We start from the raw sequence: 15303 nt of genomic DNA, 5'->3' as shown, positions 1-15303 counted from the left end.
CTATTAAAACACTCAATAGTGTTAGATTTGGAAATAGCAGTTTCATCCATTCCCGGTTTTAAAAAGGAGTCTGATTATTCACACTGTATAGGCAACCAACTCTGGTGTGTCTTATTAAACTCACAGAAACTCAATGACAAACACAACTACTACATTTCTTTCAGTACTCAGTAATTTTTAGTGCTGTTCTTCTGGTGTGCTATCAATGGGACCCTTTGTGACGGCCCTGTAGATCCGTAGCTGGGTTTCACTCACAGGGTACTTCTCCAGGGGCTCGATTAGAAGCGCCTCTCCGAAAATCGTCCTGCAGTACTCTGCCATCTTCACCTGCTGCTTCGATCTATGGTCAAAACAACACCAGGATACTTTAAACTAAACAGAGTAAGTCTTTTATTTAAATCGTTAGTGAACTGTTCCACTGCTGTTTTGGTGTATTATACATGAACTATTAAATGCTGTGCAGGATGCTTCCTATAGCCTGGAAGTCGCCGGTTCGAGTCAAGGCTATTCCACTGCCAACCTTGGACAGGAGCTCCCAGGGGGCAGCGCACAATTGACCGAGCGCCGCACAGGTGGGGAGGACTTAGGTCGACCAGGGTGTCCTCGGCTCACCGCGCACCATCGCCCCCTGCAGACTGGCCGGGCGCCTGCGGGCTTGCCTGCAAGCTGCCCAGAGCTGTCCTCCGACACCGTAGCTCTGAGGCGGCCATTGACGAAACGTAGGCTGGATCACCCAAAGTCTTTATGCTAGTAAGCGCCAGCGCCATCTAGTGCACAGCTAGTGTACTGCAAGCAAAACAAAAGGTAACTAGACCCAAAGTGGCAGACCACTAGATGGCGCCGGCTCTTAATTCTGTAAAGACGAAAACACTTCAAGAAAAAAATTGAAATGTTTTGAGTAATTGCAACAAGAAACACTGTGAAGGACTGCTTTACATTTTACTCTTTTGTTTTAATCACTCAGAGACAGACAGAAAGAGAGGCTTGGGCACTTACGAATCAACATGGTTTTCAAACGAAAGAATGACGGGGTACGGGGAAGTCTTGAAGGCGCTTTCTGCTATGGCTTCGATCACTTCCTACAAAAACACAAACAAGACTGGTCAGTCACGAGTTCACAGCAGTAAAACCCGGAAGGGGTAAAACTTCTATGCCATTTCCATACCCCTCTGCTCTGCCGTGCTTACCCAAGTATGTTTTCACTGGGTTTTTAAGGAGACTTGCTGTGCTTTTACCTGTGTTGTGTATTGACCTTACCTTGAAGGGGATCTCTGTTGTCATGGTGAATCCGTGCGTGATGAAAGGCTCCTCGTCGTTCGGACGGCCCTTCCAGCAGTCGAGTTCGATACAGCGACACCCGGTGAGGAGGACCTGCCGGTACATCTCCACCGAGGACAGCCCGGTCAGCTGACCCGCTGCAGAGGAAGAGAGAGAAACCAAACACTGCGAGAGAGGCGGCACACCGCCACCTGCTGTGGAGGACTTGCAACTACACCTCTACCGAGGAGAGACCTGGACAACTGACCGAGAGAGGAAATGGGAAACAAACACTTTCTTTAGGAGTTGATGAAGAAGTAGTGAGAAGGAAAGGAGAGGCGGGCGTGTGAGGAGTTGATAGCGAGAAGGAGAGGGTGCGGGGGGTTGGAGAGGGTAGCTCTGTACCTGTGAGGTAGGTGTTGTGTGAGGAGTTGATGAAGTAGTGGCTGAGGGGCTGGGTCATGTCATCACAGTTATCCAGCTTCTCTGGAGGGACAATGCAGTTCTCGTCTCCACCCAGGTAGCAGCTGAACCCCTCCACGGAGATCTGATCTGGGGAGGGGGAGGCGGGCAGAGTCAACAAAACAGAACAGCCTAGACTCACTCAGGTCGTCGAGGGTCGCGACGTCGATCTAATTCACGGAAACAAGCGAAGGAGCATCTCTCTTACCGCGCTCCATGAAGTTCTTGTTGGGCTCGTACTTCTCGATGAGCTGCCTGACCTGGTCCTTCTTCAGCGGGGGGTACAGAACCTCGTTGAGGCGCGAGTCTCGCTGCTTCAGGTTGATGAAGTCCGTCAGCTGCTCTATTCCCAGGTACGGCTTCCCTTTCGCGCCCCTGAAAGAGAGAGCCCCCCGAAAACACTACTGACGGATCTACAGAACAGGGTTGCCACCCGTCCCTGCTTTCCCTGAACCGTCACGGGTTTTGAGGAAGGTGTCCCAGGAATTTCAATATGCCTTCCCAGGACACTAAATGCCAGTACCATCAAGTTACATGAACCAGAATATCAATCAATCAATATTCTTTATATAGCGCCTTTCATAGTGGACCACCATCGCTATATTACTGCAACAGAGGCACGTCATTAATTGGTGGGCAATACTGCAGTACGAATATTATCCAATGTTTCCCACTGGATGAATGTAGGATTTCTAAAATAAACTTAACAACCCCTCCTTCTGTTCAGAAGGTTTCATTTTTTTGTTCCTCTGGGAGGTGGCAGCCCTATTGTAGGAACGTTTTCGGTTTTGATTTTGAACCGATTTCTGCTGTTGTACTGCCCTCCCAGGTGAAACAGTGCATTGCGCAGCAGCTCAGAAATACCCTGAAGCAGGCAGTCTCGCACAGACGAGTTTGTTTTTTTTCTTTTTAAAAAATATGGCCAAGGAGACGAGTTTGTTAATGCGTTCCCGGTGACGGATTGAAGCAAACACAAACATTAGAACAAAGCCTTAATCAGATAGCTATAAGAGTCACACAGACACAGCGGCAGCAATTAAACTAAGTGGTAAGTGGTATTATTTACAGTGAATCTTTGGTGCTTGAAGCAATCTCCAAAATGCAGTAACAACGTGTCTGATAACGATTTTTTTTTACAGGGGAAATTGCACGAGGATCACTCTTGACGTAAGCAGACATCGACGGCAGACCTCCTCCGAGAGACAACACAGCTACAGAAAGCGGAAGGGTCCTTTTTTTGGGGGAGGGGATGGGACGGGACTACGGTTCTGCGCCGGTCGCTAAGGTTCCTGTGCTGTCCGACTCACAGCTCGAGCAGGATCTTGTCAATGTCGGGTCGAAGGCACATCTTGCCGAGAAACTTCTGAAAGATTTCCCAGGTAAAGTCGTCCGGCTTGATCGACTCGGTCTGCAAAGAAAGAAAGTAAGAAAGAAAGAAGTAGCGTTGTGCATTTGTCATTGCAGCAGTAGCTGTAGGATTTGAACAGTTTAAGGGAGAACACTGTCCTCCTAGATCCCTCACTAAACAGATGCAGGCGAATGCAAAATGCCGCAGCGAGAATACTTCACAAACTGTGTGCCGCATTTCCCCGAGATACACAATCACTACATTGGCTTCCCCTGAAACTTGTTCCTCTCTTATTAGTCTATTAATGGTTCTAGGTAAATTTCACAGAAATCTGTGCAAAAATTAGCCCTAGTGTGTATAGGTGTGTCTTATTAAACTCCTAGTAAAACCAGGAATGGATCGAACTGCTATGCAATGGGAGTTATTTCCATCCCTGCAATGAATGTTCAAATGGAGTCAGAATTAGTGTGCACATTTGGTCTTGAATTATTCTTCTTCTTGTTCGTTGCCGGCATACTTTATTTCCAAACGCTGGCACACTGACAAGCATCCCAGCCCAGGCCCTGGGACCCTGTTTACAGATCTGGGTCTGTGTTTACAGTATCAGGTTTCCGCGGCGATGCTGCAGCCAATCGCCTACCCTGTTGTAATTGAGACCACAGGACTCGAGAGCGATCTCCACTCGCTTCTTATCAGAGAACATCTTCAGGATACTGCGAGCAAAAAAACACAAAGCAAACTCATTGCAAATGGAACGCCCTGTTGAAATACCGTGAAACTTGAAATGCTTGCTGGTTGGAAACATTCACTATATATATATATATATATAATTTAATATCTTACTTCTTAACTGGGATCCTCATGTCCTGATTCAATTGCAGTTTCAACTTTGTGTACCTAAAAAAAACACACAAAACCCCCAATGATGTAACTTCACTCTCTGCTGTCTGCTACAGTCTACATCTGGTAGCAGAGCCGGTTTTACGATGCTGTGCGTGCGCACCGTGCGCCATAGTTCAGCTTCTCAAGAGCTTCGGAACAAAAAAACACCACCGTCAAAATCAGTAGCTTTAGTTAGCTGGAGTTGGAGCTGGCATTAGCTGGAGTTAGAGCTGGAGTTAGAGCTGGAGTTAGAGCTGGAGTTAGAACGGAGCTAGAGCTGGTGCTAGAGCTGGAGTTAGAGCTGGAGCTAGAACTCAATCTAGAGCTGGAGTTAGCGCTGGAGCTAGAGCTGGAGCTAGAGCTGGAGCTAGAGCTAGTTGAGCAAGGAGTCAGTTAGAGCTTTGAGTTAGCTGGAGCTGGGTGTCAGTTGGTGCAAAGTGTTAGTTAGAGCAAGGTTAGCTAGTCGGAGAGAGAGCGAGTTGGAGCCACACTCACGCTTTCATCAGGAACACGTCCCGGGATGCATTTTGGGCCAGGATGTTGGTCGCCAGTTTGAAGAGTTCCTCCGTCCAGATCTGCGCAGGACAGAACAGCCGGGGTCAGGTACAGTCACACAGCGAAAAAACATTTCAGCCCGCTCTCAAAAACATAGCTGAAGAAGAAACCCTTCGAGCAAGCGCTCAGTTCCTCGTGTACCCGAAGCGCGGCGTGAGAAGACCTTCTACCTGGTTTTGGTTTCTGCTTTCTGGTTAGGACTGGCTAGGAAGGGCTAGCGCTTCGCTCCCCGGGGCGGTTACCTTGGCCGTGTCCTCCTGCACCGCTTGGAAGTTGAGGAAGGTGAGGTTGACAAGGTCAGTCCCATGCACCACGGTGATCAGCTTGCTCTCCACGTGCTCCTGGTTCCCAAAACCCAGCACATCCCGCAGCTTCGGATCCTAGACAAAGGAGGAGGGGGGGCACTGGACTTCATCATTACACCCTGAGCACCTTGTTACTGGACCCTCAGCTGAGGCGCTGTCCTTGCACTATTGCACTGCTAACACTGCAGATATAACTCGCTGTGATCCTAACTGGCTGCATCCTAGTTCATATTGGATTCTAGCAGTGTTATTATTATACACAGCATCCTAGTTCATATTGGATTCTAGCAGTGTTATTATTATACACGGCATCCTAGTTCATATTGGATTCTAGCAGTGTTATTATTATACACAGCATCCTAGTTCATATTGGATTCTAGCAGTGTTATTATTATACACGGCATCCTAGTTCATATTGGATTCTAGCAGTGTTATTATTATACACGGCATCCTAGTTCATATTGGATTCTAGCAGTGTTATTATTATACACGGCATCCTAGTTCATATTGGATTCTAGCAGTGTTATTATTATACACGGCATCCTCATATTGCTAGCAGTGTTATTATTATACACGGCATCCTAGTTCATATTGGATTCTAGCAGCGTTATTATTATACACGGCATCCTAGTTCATATTGGATTCTAGCAGTGTTATTATTATACACGGCATCCTAGTTCATATATTGTTCATATTGATTCTAGCAGTGTTATTATTATACACGGCATCCTAGTTCATATTGGATTCTAGCAGTGTTATTATTATACACGGCATCCTAGTTCATATTGTTTCTAGCAGTGTTATTATTATACACGGCATCCTAGTTCATATTGGATTCTAGCAGTGTTATTATTATACACGGCATCCTAGTTCATATTGGATTCTAGCAGTGTTATTATTATACACGGCATCCCAGTTCATATTGGATTCTAGCAGTGTTATTATTATTCATATTGGATTCAGCAGCATTCATATTGGATTCTAGCAGTGTTATTATTATACACGGCATCCTAGTTCATATTGTATTCTAGCAGTGTTATTATTATACACGGCATCCTAGTTCATATTGTATTCTAGCAGTGTTATTATTATACACGGCATCCTAGTTCATATTGGATTCTAGCAGTGTTATTATTATACACGGCATCCTAGTTCATATTGGATTCTAGCAGTGTTATTATTATACACAGCATCCTAGTTCATATTGGATTCTAGCAGTGTTATTATTATACACAGCATCCTAGTTCATATTGTGCAGTGTTATTATTTGCACTTGCTGTAAACTACACTGTGTTTCAATATGAAGCTTGCATTGTAACCCTGCGCAGCCCTGGGACACCTGTGTGAGTCTCCTGGGGTAAAGCAGGCATCTGTCAAATAAAGAAATAAATAAATAATAAAAGGAAATAGGCAACTTTTTAAAGTAGGGAGTATCCCAAAGTACGCAGAGCTACAGATTAGCTGTCACTTTGCTTTATACTAACATTGGACTCGTCTCATGGCTTAGGTGTAATGCTGGCTCCAGGGATCACCCTATTTGTGGCCTCCCTGTCGCTCCAGTAAATCTAATCAACATGCCATCACTTTGCAGATTTTACCATCGCGTGGGTTTTTTTTTTTTTTTTTTTTTTTTTTTTTTTTATTCATATTTTTTCATAGGCACTGCAGTGTGACTATTCGCCACTAGATGGCAGTAAAATGCATCTGTTGTTGATCGCACCATGCCTTCGGGATTCTGTTAAATCTGGCAGCTCCAAAGGTCCGAACGCGTACCGTGAAAATTATCTTTTGCATATCAACTGCTGAGGACGTGGAATTGTTTCCATAACAGTGGGCATTGCTTAGAACTAGCCAATCCTCCTTCAGTTCTGAGTAGCAAACAGATACAGTTCTTACTGACTGTTCTTTGATCTCTGCCTGTCGCTGATTCAGTTTGAACCCCACGTGTGTTTTTATTGTGTTTGTACTTTGCGATGGTCTTTTTACTGTTTCCCAGGACTCCCTTGAAAACGTGGCCTCCGTCTCAAAGGGCAAATCTCCTGGTTAAATAAATTAATCAATAAAAACTAACCTTGGGCACTTTTGCAAACTTCCCGGTTCTGGTATCTCTGATGTAGCTAATATCCAGCAGGTCAACTTCCTAGGGAAATGAAAATAAGAAATCGCAGGTTACTGACATACACAGAATTCTGTTTCCGGTTGCTGGAGGAGTACATTTAGAGCATTCAGTATAATGACGCATTATATACATGCGTCTCTCAAGTTCATCCCAGATAGTTCTGCACGAAATGATTACAAGAATAGAAGACTTCACTGAGGGGGGCTCTGAACCCCAGGACTGGGTGCAGCAGCAGCAGGGCTAGTGTGAGTTTCTAACCCTGCTCAAACTCCTGCCTCCTGATCATTGCAATATTAATAATAATAATACTAGACTTCATTGAGGGGAGCTCTGAACCCCAGGACTGGGTGCAGCAGCAGCAGCAGGGCTAGTGTGAGTTTCTAACCCTGCTCAAACTCCTGCCTCCTGATCATTGCAATATTAATAATAATAATACTAGACTTCATTGAGGGGAGCTCTGAACCCCAGGACTGGGTGCAGCAGCAGCAGCAGCAGGGCTAGTGTGAGTTTCTAACCCTGCTCAAACTCCTGCCTCCTGATCATTGCAATATTAATAATAATAATACTAGACTTCATTGAGGGGAGCTCTGAACCCCAGGACTGGGTGCAGCAGCAGCAGGGCTAGTGTGAGTTTCTAACCCTGCTCAAACTCCTGCCTCCTGATCATTGCAATATTAATAATAATAATACTAGACTTCATTGAGGGGAGCTCTGAACCCCAGGACTGGGTGCAGCAGCAGCAGCAGGGATAGTGCGAGTTTCTAACCCTATGATTTAGACTGACGCGTTGTTTAGGACCGACGAAAGGGAAAGAAAGTTCAGGAATCTGTTTTCAGACTCTCTCGGTCTGCCTGAAACATGAGCCAGCCTGCAGTCACCGTGGCATGCAAATAACCCACAGGCATTCTTCAGGAAGAAGGTAAAAAAAAAAAAAAAATAAGACAGCGAGACCCCTAGCAAGAGGAATGGTATGAGAGAAGAAACATCTACAAAACATTTCAGTGCTTCGCGGGGGAAGATTCAAATCAGACAGTGTACACATCCTCTACAAAAAGTTGCGGTATTATTTGATTATGTTAAAACACTGACGCTGAAACACTGCACCTATTTACGCCAGCACGATCACCACATTAACTAGCTTATGTAAACCTCGCCATACCGGCGAAATTAGAGCTTTCAGTGTAACGCAAAAAGCTGATGACCTCCCCCCCCTCCTCGCCAACATCATGCGCAAAGTGGAATATATTCTAAAATGGTCTTGCCAAAGCTTCCTGAGAAGTCATTCCGGAGATAGTGTGGTTGTGGCAGAGCACAGCTCTGCTCTTTAGAAATTGGCAGGGATGGGGTTAAATTCCCCTACCTGCCTGGGTTCATTGTATTCAGGTGGCTGGGGTTGATTAGATGATTAGTTTAACGATCAATCAGCGCCCAGCCACCTGACATAAAAGGAGGCCTCTGCTTCTCATTGAGGAGGAGGGAGCTGAGGAAGCAGGTCGATGTTTTGGTGTTTGTGATTTTTGAATCCAGCGAAGGCATTGCCCAGCCTGGAAATTGCTATTTTTGTAAGTTTTCCGTTTTTGTCTTTTTGTGTTTAAATTGCTTTGTTTTGGCCCTTGTGCCCTTTCACTTTTGTGTTTATAATAAAAGTTATGTTTTTGAACTCCAGACTGTCTCTGGGCCTCTATCCACTCACCAGCCTGCCGCAGTGGTATATCTGTGAATGGGTTACACCCGCTACACCCACCCTGGGAATTGCAGGCGGTGATAATAACAGTTTAATTTGTGACCTATTAAACGGCAAGTAGAGGAAACCATGTGAAGCAGACACATGTTTCTGCTGCTTGACAGACGGGAAGTTTATAGTTTTGCAAAAGGTTGTAGGTAGGGAGGGAGGGAGAGAGAAATAGAAGAGGGAGAAAGAGGGGGAGGGAGAGAGAAAGAGGCAGAGAGAAAGAAAGAGTGATGGGGAGAGAGATACAGCGAGAAATTGAAGAGGGAGAGAGGCAGAAAGAGAGGGGTGGAGAGGGGGAAGGAGAGATAGATAAGAGGGAGAGAGATAAATAGAAGAGGGAGAGAGGCAGAAAGAGAGGGGTGGAGAGAGTAGGAGAGGGGGAAGGAGAGATAGATAAGAGGGAGAGAGATAAATAGAAGAGGGAGAGAGGCAGAAAGAGAGGGGTGGAGAGAGTAGGAGAGGGGGAAGGAGAGATAGATAAGAGGGAGAGGTAGAGAGCGAGGGAGAGAAATGCTGCACTTTGTACAGTATTTGCCACGGTCATATATAACACGGATAACAGCCGCCATGACTTTAGCACGGGGTTCATGTTAACTTGAGCTGACTGATATTGTTTTGCAGAATGCAGAACAGCTGCCATGTCAAATAAAGCTGGTCTGAAATTGAAAATTCAGGGCAGGAAAACCATTTCAGGAGATACGAACAAGGTATGCAGCTCTGCTGGTGCAACTGCCAGGCTTGCGTGCAGCCTGTCTAGCAACTGAGACTGTTTCTCAGGAGTATCAGATAACAGCAGAGAACCCATGGGTCCAATCCAGGCCAGTAATGCACTGTGCCCCCCCTGCCCCCCCCCCCCAGCCGGCTTCCTGTCCACTTATATACAGTTGAGATAAGTTCCCTGAGACACCCAGCAAGTAAACTAGACACTGAAATGAGCAAATCTGAAAACGCATGGTATCAGGCAGGGCGCTTCCTAACAGGGGCGGTAAATAAAACCCATCGCATTAACAACTCCCCTATAGAAACACTACTGCAATTCATATCGACTGCACGATTGATTTGAGAGGGTTAATCAATGCAGCGATCGCAAGGGGGACCCCTAATACCGCTGATGAAGTTTAGAAAGTGCATTGTAAAAAGCACTGGCTATAGCACCTCTTTAAACAGGGAAAGAGTGTGCACGGCGATACAGCATGAGGTCAGTTTTTTGGAAGAACAGGTTCCTACAGAAGGATGTGTTCAGGCTTGAAGTACGGGAATGAGAGGGGTTGCAAGGCATCCCGGGAAAACTGCGCACCGTCCTAGTTTTTCAGCTTATATTTTCTTGTCCCGGTGGGAAAACTGAGAACATTGTTAAAATCGTCCCCGTTTTTGCTGTTGAATTATTTATTTATTTATTGATTTAAAAAAAAAAAAAAAATCACAAAAGCTGCGTTCAGCAAATGAAACAGCAGAGTCGTTTATTAAGTTGTGTTTGCGCTATTAAAAATAAATCTCTAGGATTGTTTGTTTAATAATTATGATTGTTCAAATACTGACTTCCTGCACCTTATCTAGTATATATATATATATATATATATATATATATATATATTTCAAAAGCAGGTGGTTACTGACGGCGGCTTTTACATTGCGAGCCTCAATTTGAGATGTATTGATTACTTGATCTATCAATCCACGGTACCCTATTTGAATGCTTCCCTATGCTTTACCACACCTCTCTGTGCTTTACAATGCTTCCCTATGCTTTACCAGACCTCTCTGTGCTTTACAATGCTTCCCTGTGCTTTACCAGACCTCTCTGTGCTTTACAATGCTTCCCTATGCTTTACCAGACCTCTCTGCGCTTTACAATGCTTCCCTATGCTTTACCAGACCTCTCTGTGCTTTACAATGCTTCCCTATGCTTTACCAGACCTCTCTGTGCTTTACAATGCTTCCCTATGCTTTACCAGACCTCTCTGTGCTTTACAATGCTTCCCTATGCTTTACCAGCCCTCTCTGCGCTTTACAATGCTTCCCTATGCTTTACCAGACCTCTCTGTGCTTTACAATGCTTCCCTATGCTTTACCAGACCTCTCTGTGCTTTATTACACTTTGCTGTGCTTTCACTATGGGAAACATTTAGAAGTGAATGCACGACTCTCCTTCAATAAGCAGGCAAAGGGGTCCTGGCTGGCATTATCACAGCCCAGCAAACAATCTGCTGTGCAGCTCCTCTTTCATCACATTCCAGGCGGGGGGAGGGAGCTGTTGGCACGGAGACGGTAACTGCAGAGACAAGGCAGCCTACACTGGGCAAACATCACACAGATATTTATTACCTTATTAACAGGAGTCTCTGAAACACACTGACAACAATGTGAGACTCAACGCAGCTACCTCTCAGCTACCTTCCCCGGTCCCAGGCCCCAGGCCAGCAGCTCTGAGCAACTCACTGTGCTTTACAATGCTTCCCTGTGCTTTACCAGACCTCTCTATGCTTTACAATGCTTCCCTATGCTTTCCCAGACTTCTCTGTGCTTTACAATGCTTCCCTATGCTTTTCCAGACCTCTCTGTGCTTTACAATGCTTCCCTGTGCTTTACCAGACCTCTCTGTGCTTTACAATGCTTCCCTATGCTTTACCAGACCTCTCTGTGCTTTACAGTGGTTCCCTATGCTTTCCCATATCTCCCTGTGCTTTCACTGAGCTTTACTGCACTGTGCTGTGCTTTTGTTATGGGAAACATTTTCTAAGGGCGGCCCCAGGACCCCCCTCTAAAGGAGACGTCCCCGTCTCAGAGAGATATTAGTCCTGTCAGAGTCACTGGCCCTCACTTGTCTCTCACGTCCCAGCTTGTTTCCAGGAAATTGCTCAAGGTAAGCGTTACACTCTTAACCACAAATCGGAAATCGCCACAACTGTGTAACTGGCGCAAACCCCTGAACGACATCACTACTGACACGGCTTGAGAAATCTGCTTGAATTACACAGACTGGGTTTATGAGAGGGTCCCAAAGCCACGGTAACACCCACCCACTGTGAGGCTTGGAACTGCGTTTCAGGAGACTAGGTTACAGGCCACTGCACGGCACACCAGGGGAGGCTTAGGGGTTTGATACAGCAAACCTCAAACTAGGTCTCCCGGTCTCCTGGAACCAGGTAAACAGTAAGCTTCTCTGTCTTCTATAAGTGCAGTCTTGCTGTAGACCTCTCTTCTGGAGAGCTGGGTCTCCTCACTCGATAGCTATCGCTCCGGGAATCTTCTCTCAATATTCCCAGGGATTCCCAGCGCCTGGAATCAGTCTGCCTCTCTTCCTGCTCTCTTTCTCATGACCCCACGAAGAGACGAGAGAGGGGGAGAGCGAGATAGTTCTCTTTCCTATACTGCTAGAGCGCTCTGCAGTGTGAAGAGTGGAGATCTCTTTCCTATAGACCTCTATACAGCTCTGCAGTGTGGAGAGTGGAGATCTCTTTCCTATAGACCTCTATACAGCTCTGCAGTGTGGAGAGTGGAGATCTCTTTCCTATAGACCTCTATACAGCTCTGCAGTGTTGAGAGTGGAGATCTCTTTCCTATAGACCTCTATACAGCTCTGCAGTGTTGAGAGTGGAGATCTCTTTCCTATAGACCTCTATACAGCTCTGCAGTGTGGAGAGTGGAGATCTCTTTCCTATAGACCTCTATACAGCTCTGCAGTGTTGAGAGTGGAGATCTCTTTCCTATAGACCTCTATACAGCTCTGCAGTGTTGAGAGTGGAGATCTCTTTCCTAACTCTTCATACAGGTGTGGAGTTTTGCAAGAGCTGTTTTTCTGTATTCTGAAAAACCAGAACCAAAAAAAACAAACAAACAAATATAGAAGTATTTTGACTGCATGTTTTGTTGGCCGGCTTTGAAAGTTTACTTTCGTGACCCAGTTACCAGAAAGCGAGAAGCAAATGCAATTTTAAAAGCTTTGGGGATTTATACAAGCCAAACGCTGATAAGACTGTCAACAGTTTAAATCTTCATCACTCGGCATCAAACAAACTACGTCAGTTACATTGTTGACCAATGAGATGTAAACCTGTGATTCAACAAAAGGGGGAGATGTTTAATAATATTATTATTATTATTATTATTATTATTATTATTATTATTATTATTATTATTATTATTAATAATAATAATAATAATAATAATAATAATAATAATAATAATAATAATAATTCCTAAGCATTCCTGCTGTTTGTTTACCAAGCTTATTTTTTATTGAATCAACAGTTTTTTTGTAAAAAGCTGGACCCCTTTAAAATCGAGGCAACTTTTTTCCCCCCAGCTGCTCAAAATGGACCACACATGGATTCCCAGAGATCTCTGCGGGATTTTCCAGTAAGTCTGTCATTAAAGTCTTCAAGAGCCTGGAGGGCTTCCTGTCAGGAAGGACAATGGCAGCCCATTACTAAAGTCACGTTGCCCGGGGCTACTGGAGTCAACAAACACCCCCCTCCCATCACTGCTGATAGATTGCAGTGTTATAAAACTCTGTGACTAGTTTGTTAAAATTAGATTTCAGTTGTGTTAGAGAGTGGGTTTCCCTGCGTCAGAGATTACAGCTTGAAAAATCAGTAGCTTTTACAGGAGTCAAGAACCAATACAAAAGGTCTAATTAAGCAGATTATGAGTTCAATTAAGGGTTTTGTTAAGTAATTGAGAACTGAGTTGTTATGAAGACCAGCAGACACAGGGAGCCCCTGGGACCAGGGTTGGGAAACCCTGTTCTAGAGGTCTTCCATCTTTGACACATCATTGACTGTCTCTCGCCCATTTTCTTTGGTACGGTTTTGCGTTTCAGGTTTAAAGGGCACATAAGGACCTTTTTGTTTGATTGTGTCGTGTGTTCCCATGGGTTGCTACAACTGTTTACGGAAGGTGTGCGTGTCGTTTTAAATTTTGTTTTATATTTTGACCACTTGTTAAAAAAAAAGTTTAAAATTGCATTCCCTGCCTCAAAATGGCTTCCCGTGTGCCCGCATTGGACCTCTCCAGAACTACATTTCCCATCATCCTCCTGGTCACATATGTAACCAAGATGGATTTACCACTGAGCAGGTCCAGTGCGGGTACACGGGCAGCCACCTTCTTAGAAAGCACAAGCATTGGCTATAGTTTAAACTCTCAGGATTCTGTGAATTTGGCTGTTCCAACAAGGTTCGAACCCGTACCGGGAGAGTTCTCTTTCACAGATCGACTCCCGAAGACTTGCCTCCTTCGCAGGATGAAGATGGAATTTGATCGCCTTTCAGCCTCTGCTTTTAAAGATGGTATCTGGGGTTAGAATTGCTGAGAACCTGTCCATACTGCTTCCTCGTCAGTCCACATTAACAAATACATACAGGTCTCGTTGACCATGTCCTTTGATCTCTGCTTGCTGGCGATTCTGTTTGAAAACACACACGTTTATTTATCGTGTTGTTTCGACTTCGCGCTCGTCCTTTTACTGTTTTTCCAGGACCCCCTTGTCAATGAGGCTCCGGTCTCAATGGGCAAACCTCCTTCCTCTATCCAATGACGTTTCTGGCAGGCTGCTTGCAACCGTGCTGCTCCCACAGAGCCACAGGGGCGTCACGTGACACGATGACCCTCATCTCCAGAACAGCAGGTCCTAGCGAAGCAGGCAGTGGCGGTCTGCCGCGTTTGCATTCTCTATCTCTTTAAGATCTCTCTGCTTGTCGACGAGCCAAAAACAGCTTTGGCCAGGCTCCGACTTTACCTTTGAAAGAGCATCTCTCTATTATTCTTTTAAAATGACAAAGCTTTCAAGCCGTGCCTTGTGTACACAAAGCTTCTGCTACAGGAAGCGAGCAATGCGTGAGAGAGCCAGTCTGATTGATTTACTGCCGTGTGGGACTTCAGAAGCTTTAGTGGAGTCGGACATGCAACGGAAAGCTGGTCTCTGTCAGGGATTATATAAACCCTTGCATGACAGTTGCTAGAGGGGAATCGACACAGTGCGAACCAGCCCCCCTCCTCCTCCTCCTCATCATCACAGCCCCATGCTGCTGCAGACATGTCAGGAGATTCCCTGAGACAGAACTTCTGGACAGGCTGCTGTTTAAAAACATGGGGGCTGAGAATAGCGAAATAATGAACAGGATACAACTTAGTCGCAATTCGCTCTGTCTCTCTGTGTGTGTGTCTCTCTCTCTCTTTCTTTCCTTCATTTCTTTGCCTTCTCAAAGATTTGCAATAGAAGTTTCCAACGCTCTTTGCATGGCAAAGGACTTCTGACTTAGTTTGCCTATTCTGCGTGTTCTGCCTTGACTTGTTTATAACCACCTGCTGCTGCAAGTCTAGCAGGACCATGCATATAGCAGGGTAACAATGGATGGGGTAGGGGGTCCTGTTCCAGCCCTGTGGAAGAATGTGTGAACACTGATGAATTACACGCGACTGAGCTCTGCCAAACTGAGGCTGCACAAGCTGTATGATAAAACCCAGCTTGAACCCTTGTTCGCTGTAAAGAGTAAATGCATGGAAGGCCGGTTCCCTCAGCTCAAAGCCCCAGTTAGTCTTTCTAAATAAGTGCTCGAAAGCTAATTTAAATGACATGACCCGACTTTTTAATGATATAATCCTTCATAAAAAAAGAACTCCGTTCAGAGCTCTCACGGCT

General features: G+C 45.3%; 1 protein-coding gene across 1 annotated transcript in view; it reads right to left on the bottom strand.

Annotated features, from left to right (window-relative positions):
* Positions 1 to 15303, bottom strand: part of plcb3 (phospholipase C, beta 3 (phosphatidylinositol-specific)) — a 36527-nt gene that overhangs the window by 11125 nt on the left and 10099 nt on the right. The window contains 11 exon segments of the mRNA XM_041243353.1: positions 256 to 340; positions 997 to 1079; positions 1258 to 1415; positions 1663 to 1809; positions 1928 to 2094; positions 3027 to 3127; positions 3708 to 3780; positions 3911 to 3964; positions 4445 to 4524; positions 4747 to 4884; positions 6881 to 6949. Of these exon segments, the coding sequence (XP_041099287.1) occupies positions 256 to 340; positions 997 to 1079; positions 1258 to 1415; positions 1663 to 1809; positions 1928 to 2094; positions 3027 to 3127; positions 3708 to 3780; positions 3911 to 3964; positions 4445 to 4524; positions 4747 to 4884; positions 6881 to 6949 (1155 nt within the window).

Source organism: Polyodon spathula, unplaced genomic scaffold, assembly GCF_017654505.1.
Source record: "Polyodon spathula isolate WHYD16114869_AA unplaced genomic scaffold, ASM1765450v1 scaffolds_1729, whole genome shotgun sequence".
Taxonomy (NCBI): Eukaryota; Metazoa; Chordata; class Actinopteri; order Acipenseriformes; family Polyodontidae; genus Polyodon; species Polyodon spathula.
The sequence above is the reverse complement of the archived record's forward strand: the minus strand, read 5'-3'. Positions and strand labels throughout refer to the sequence as shown.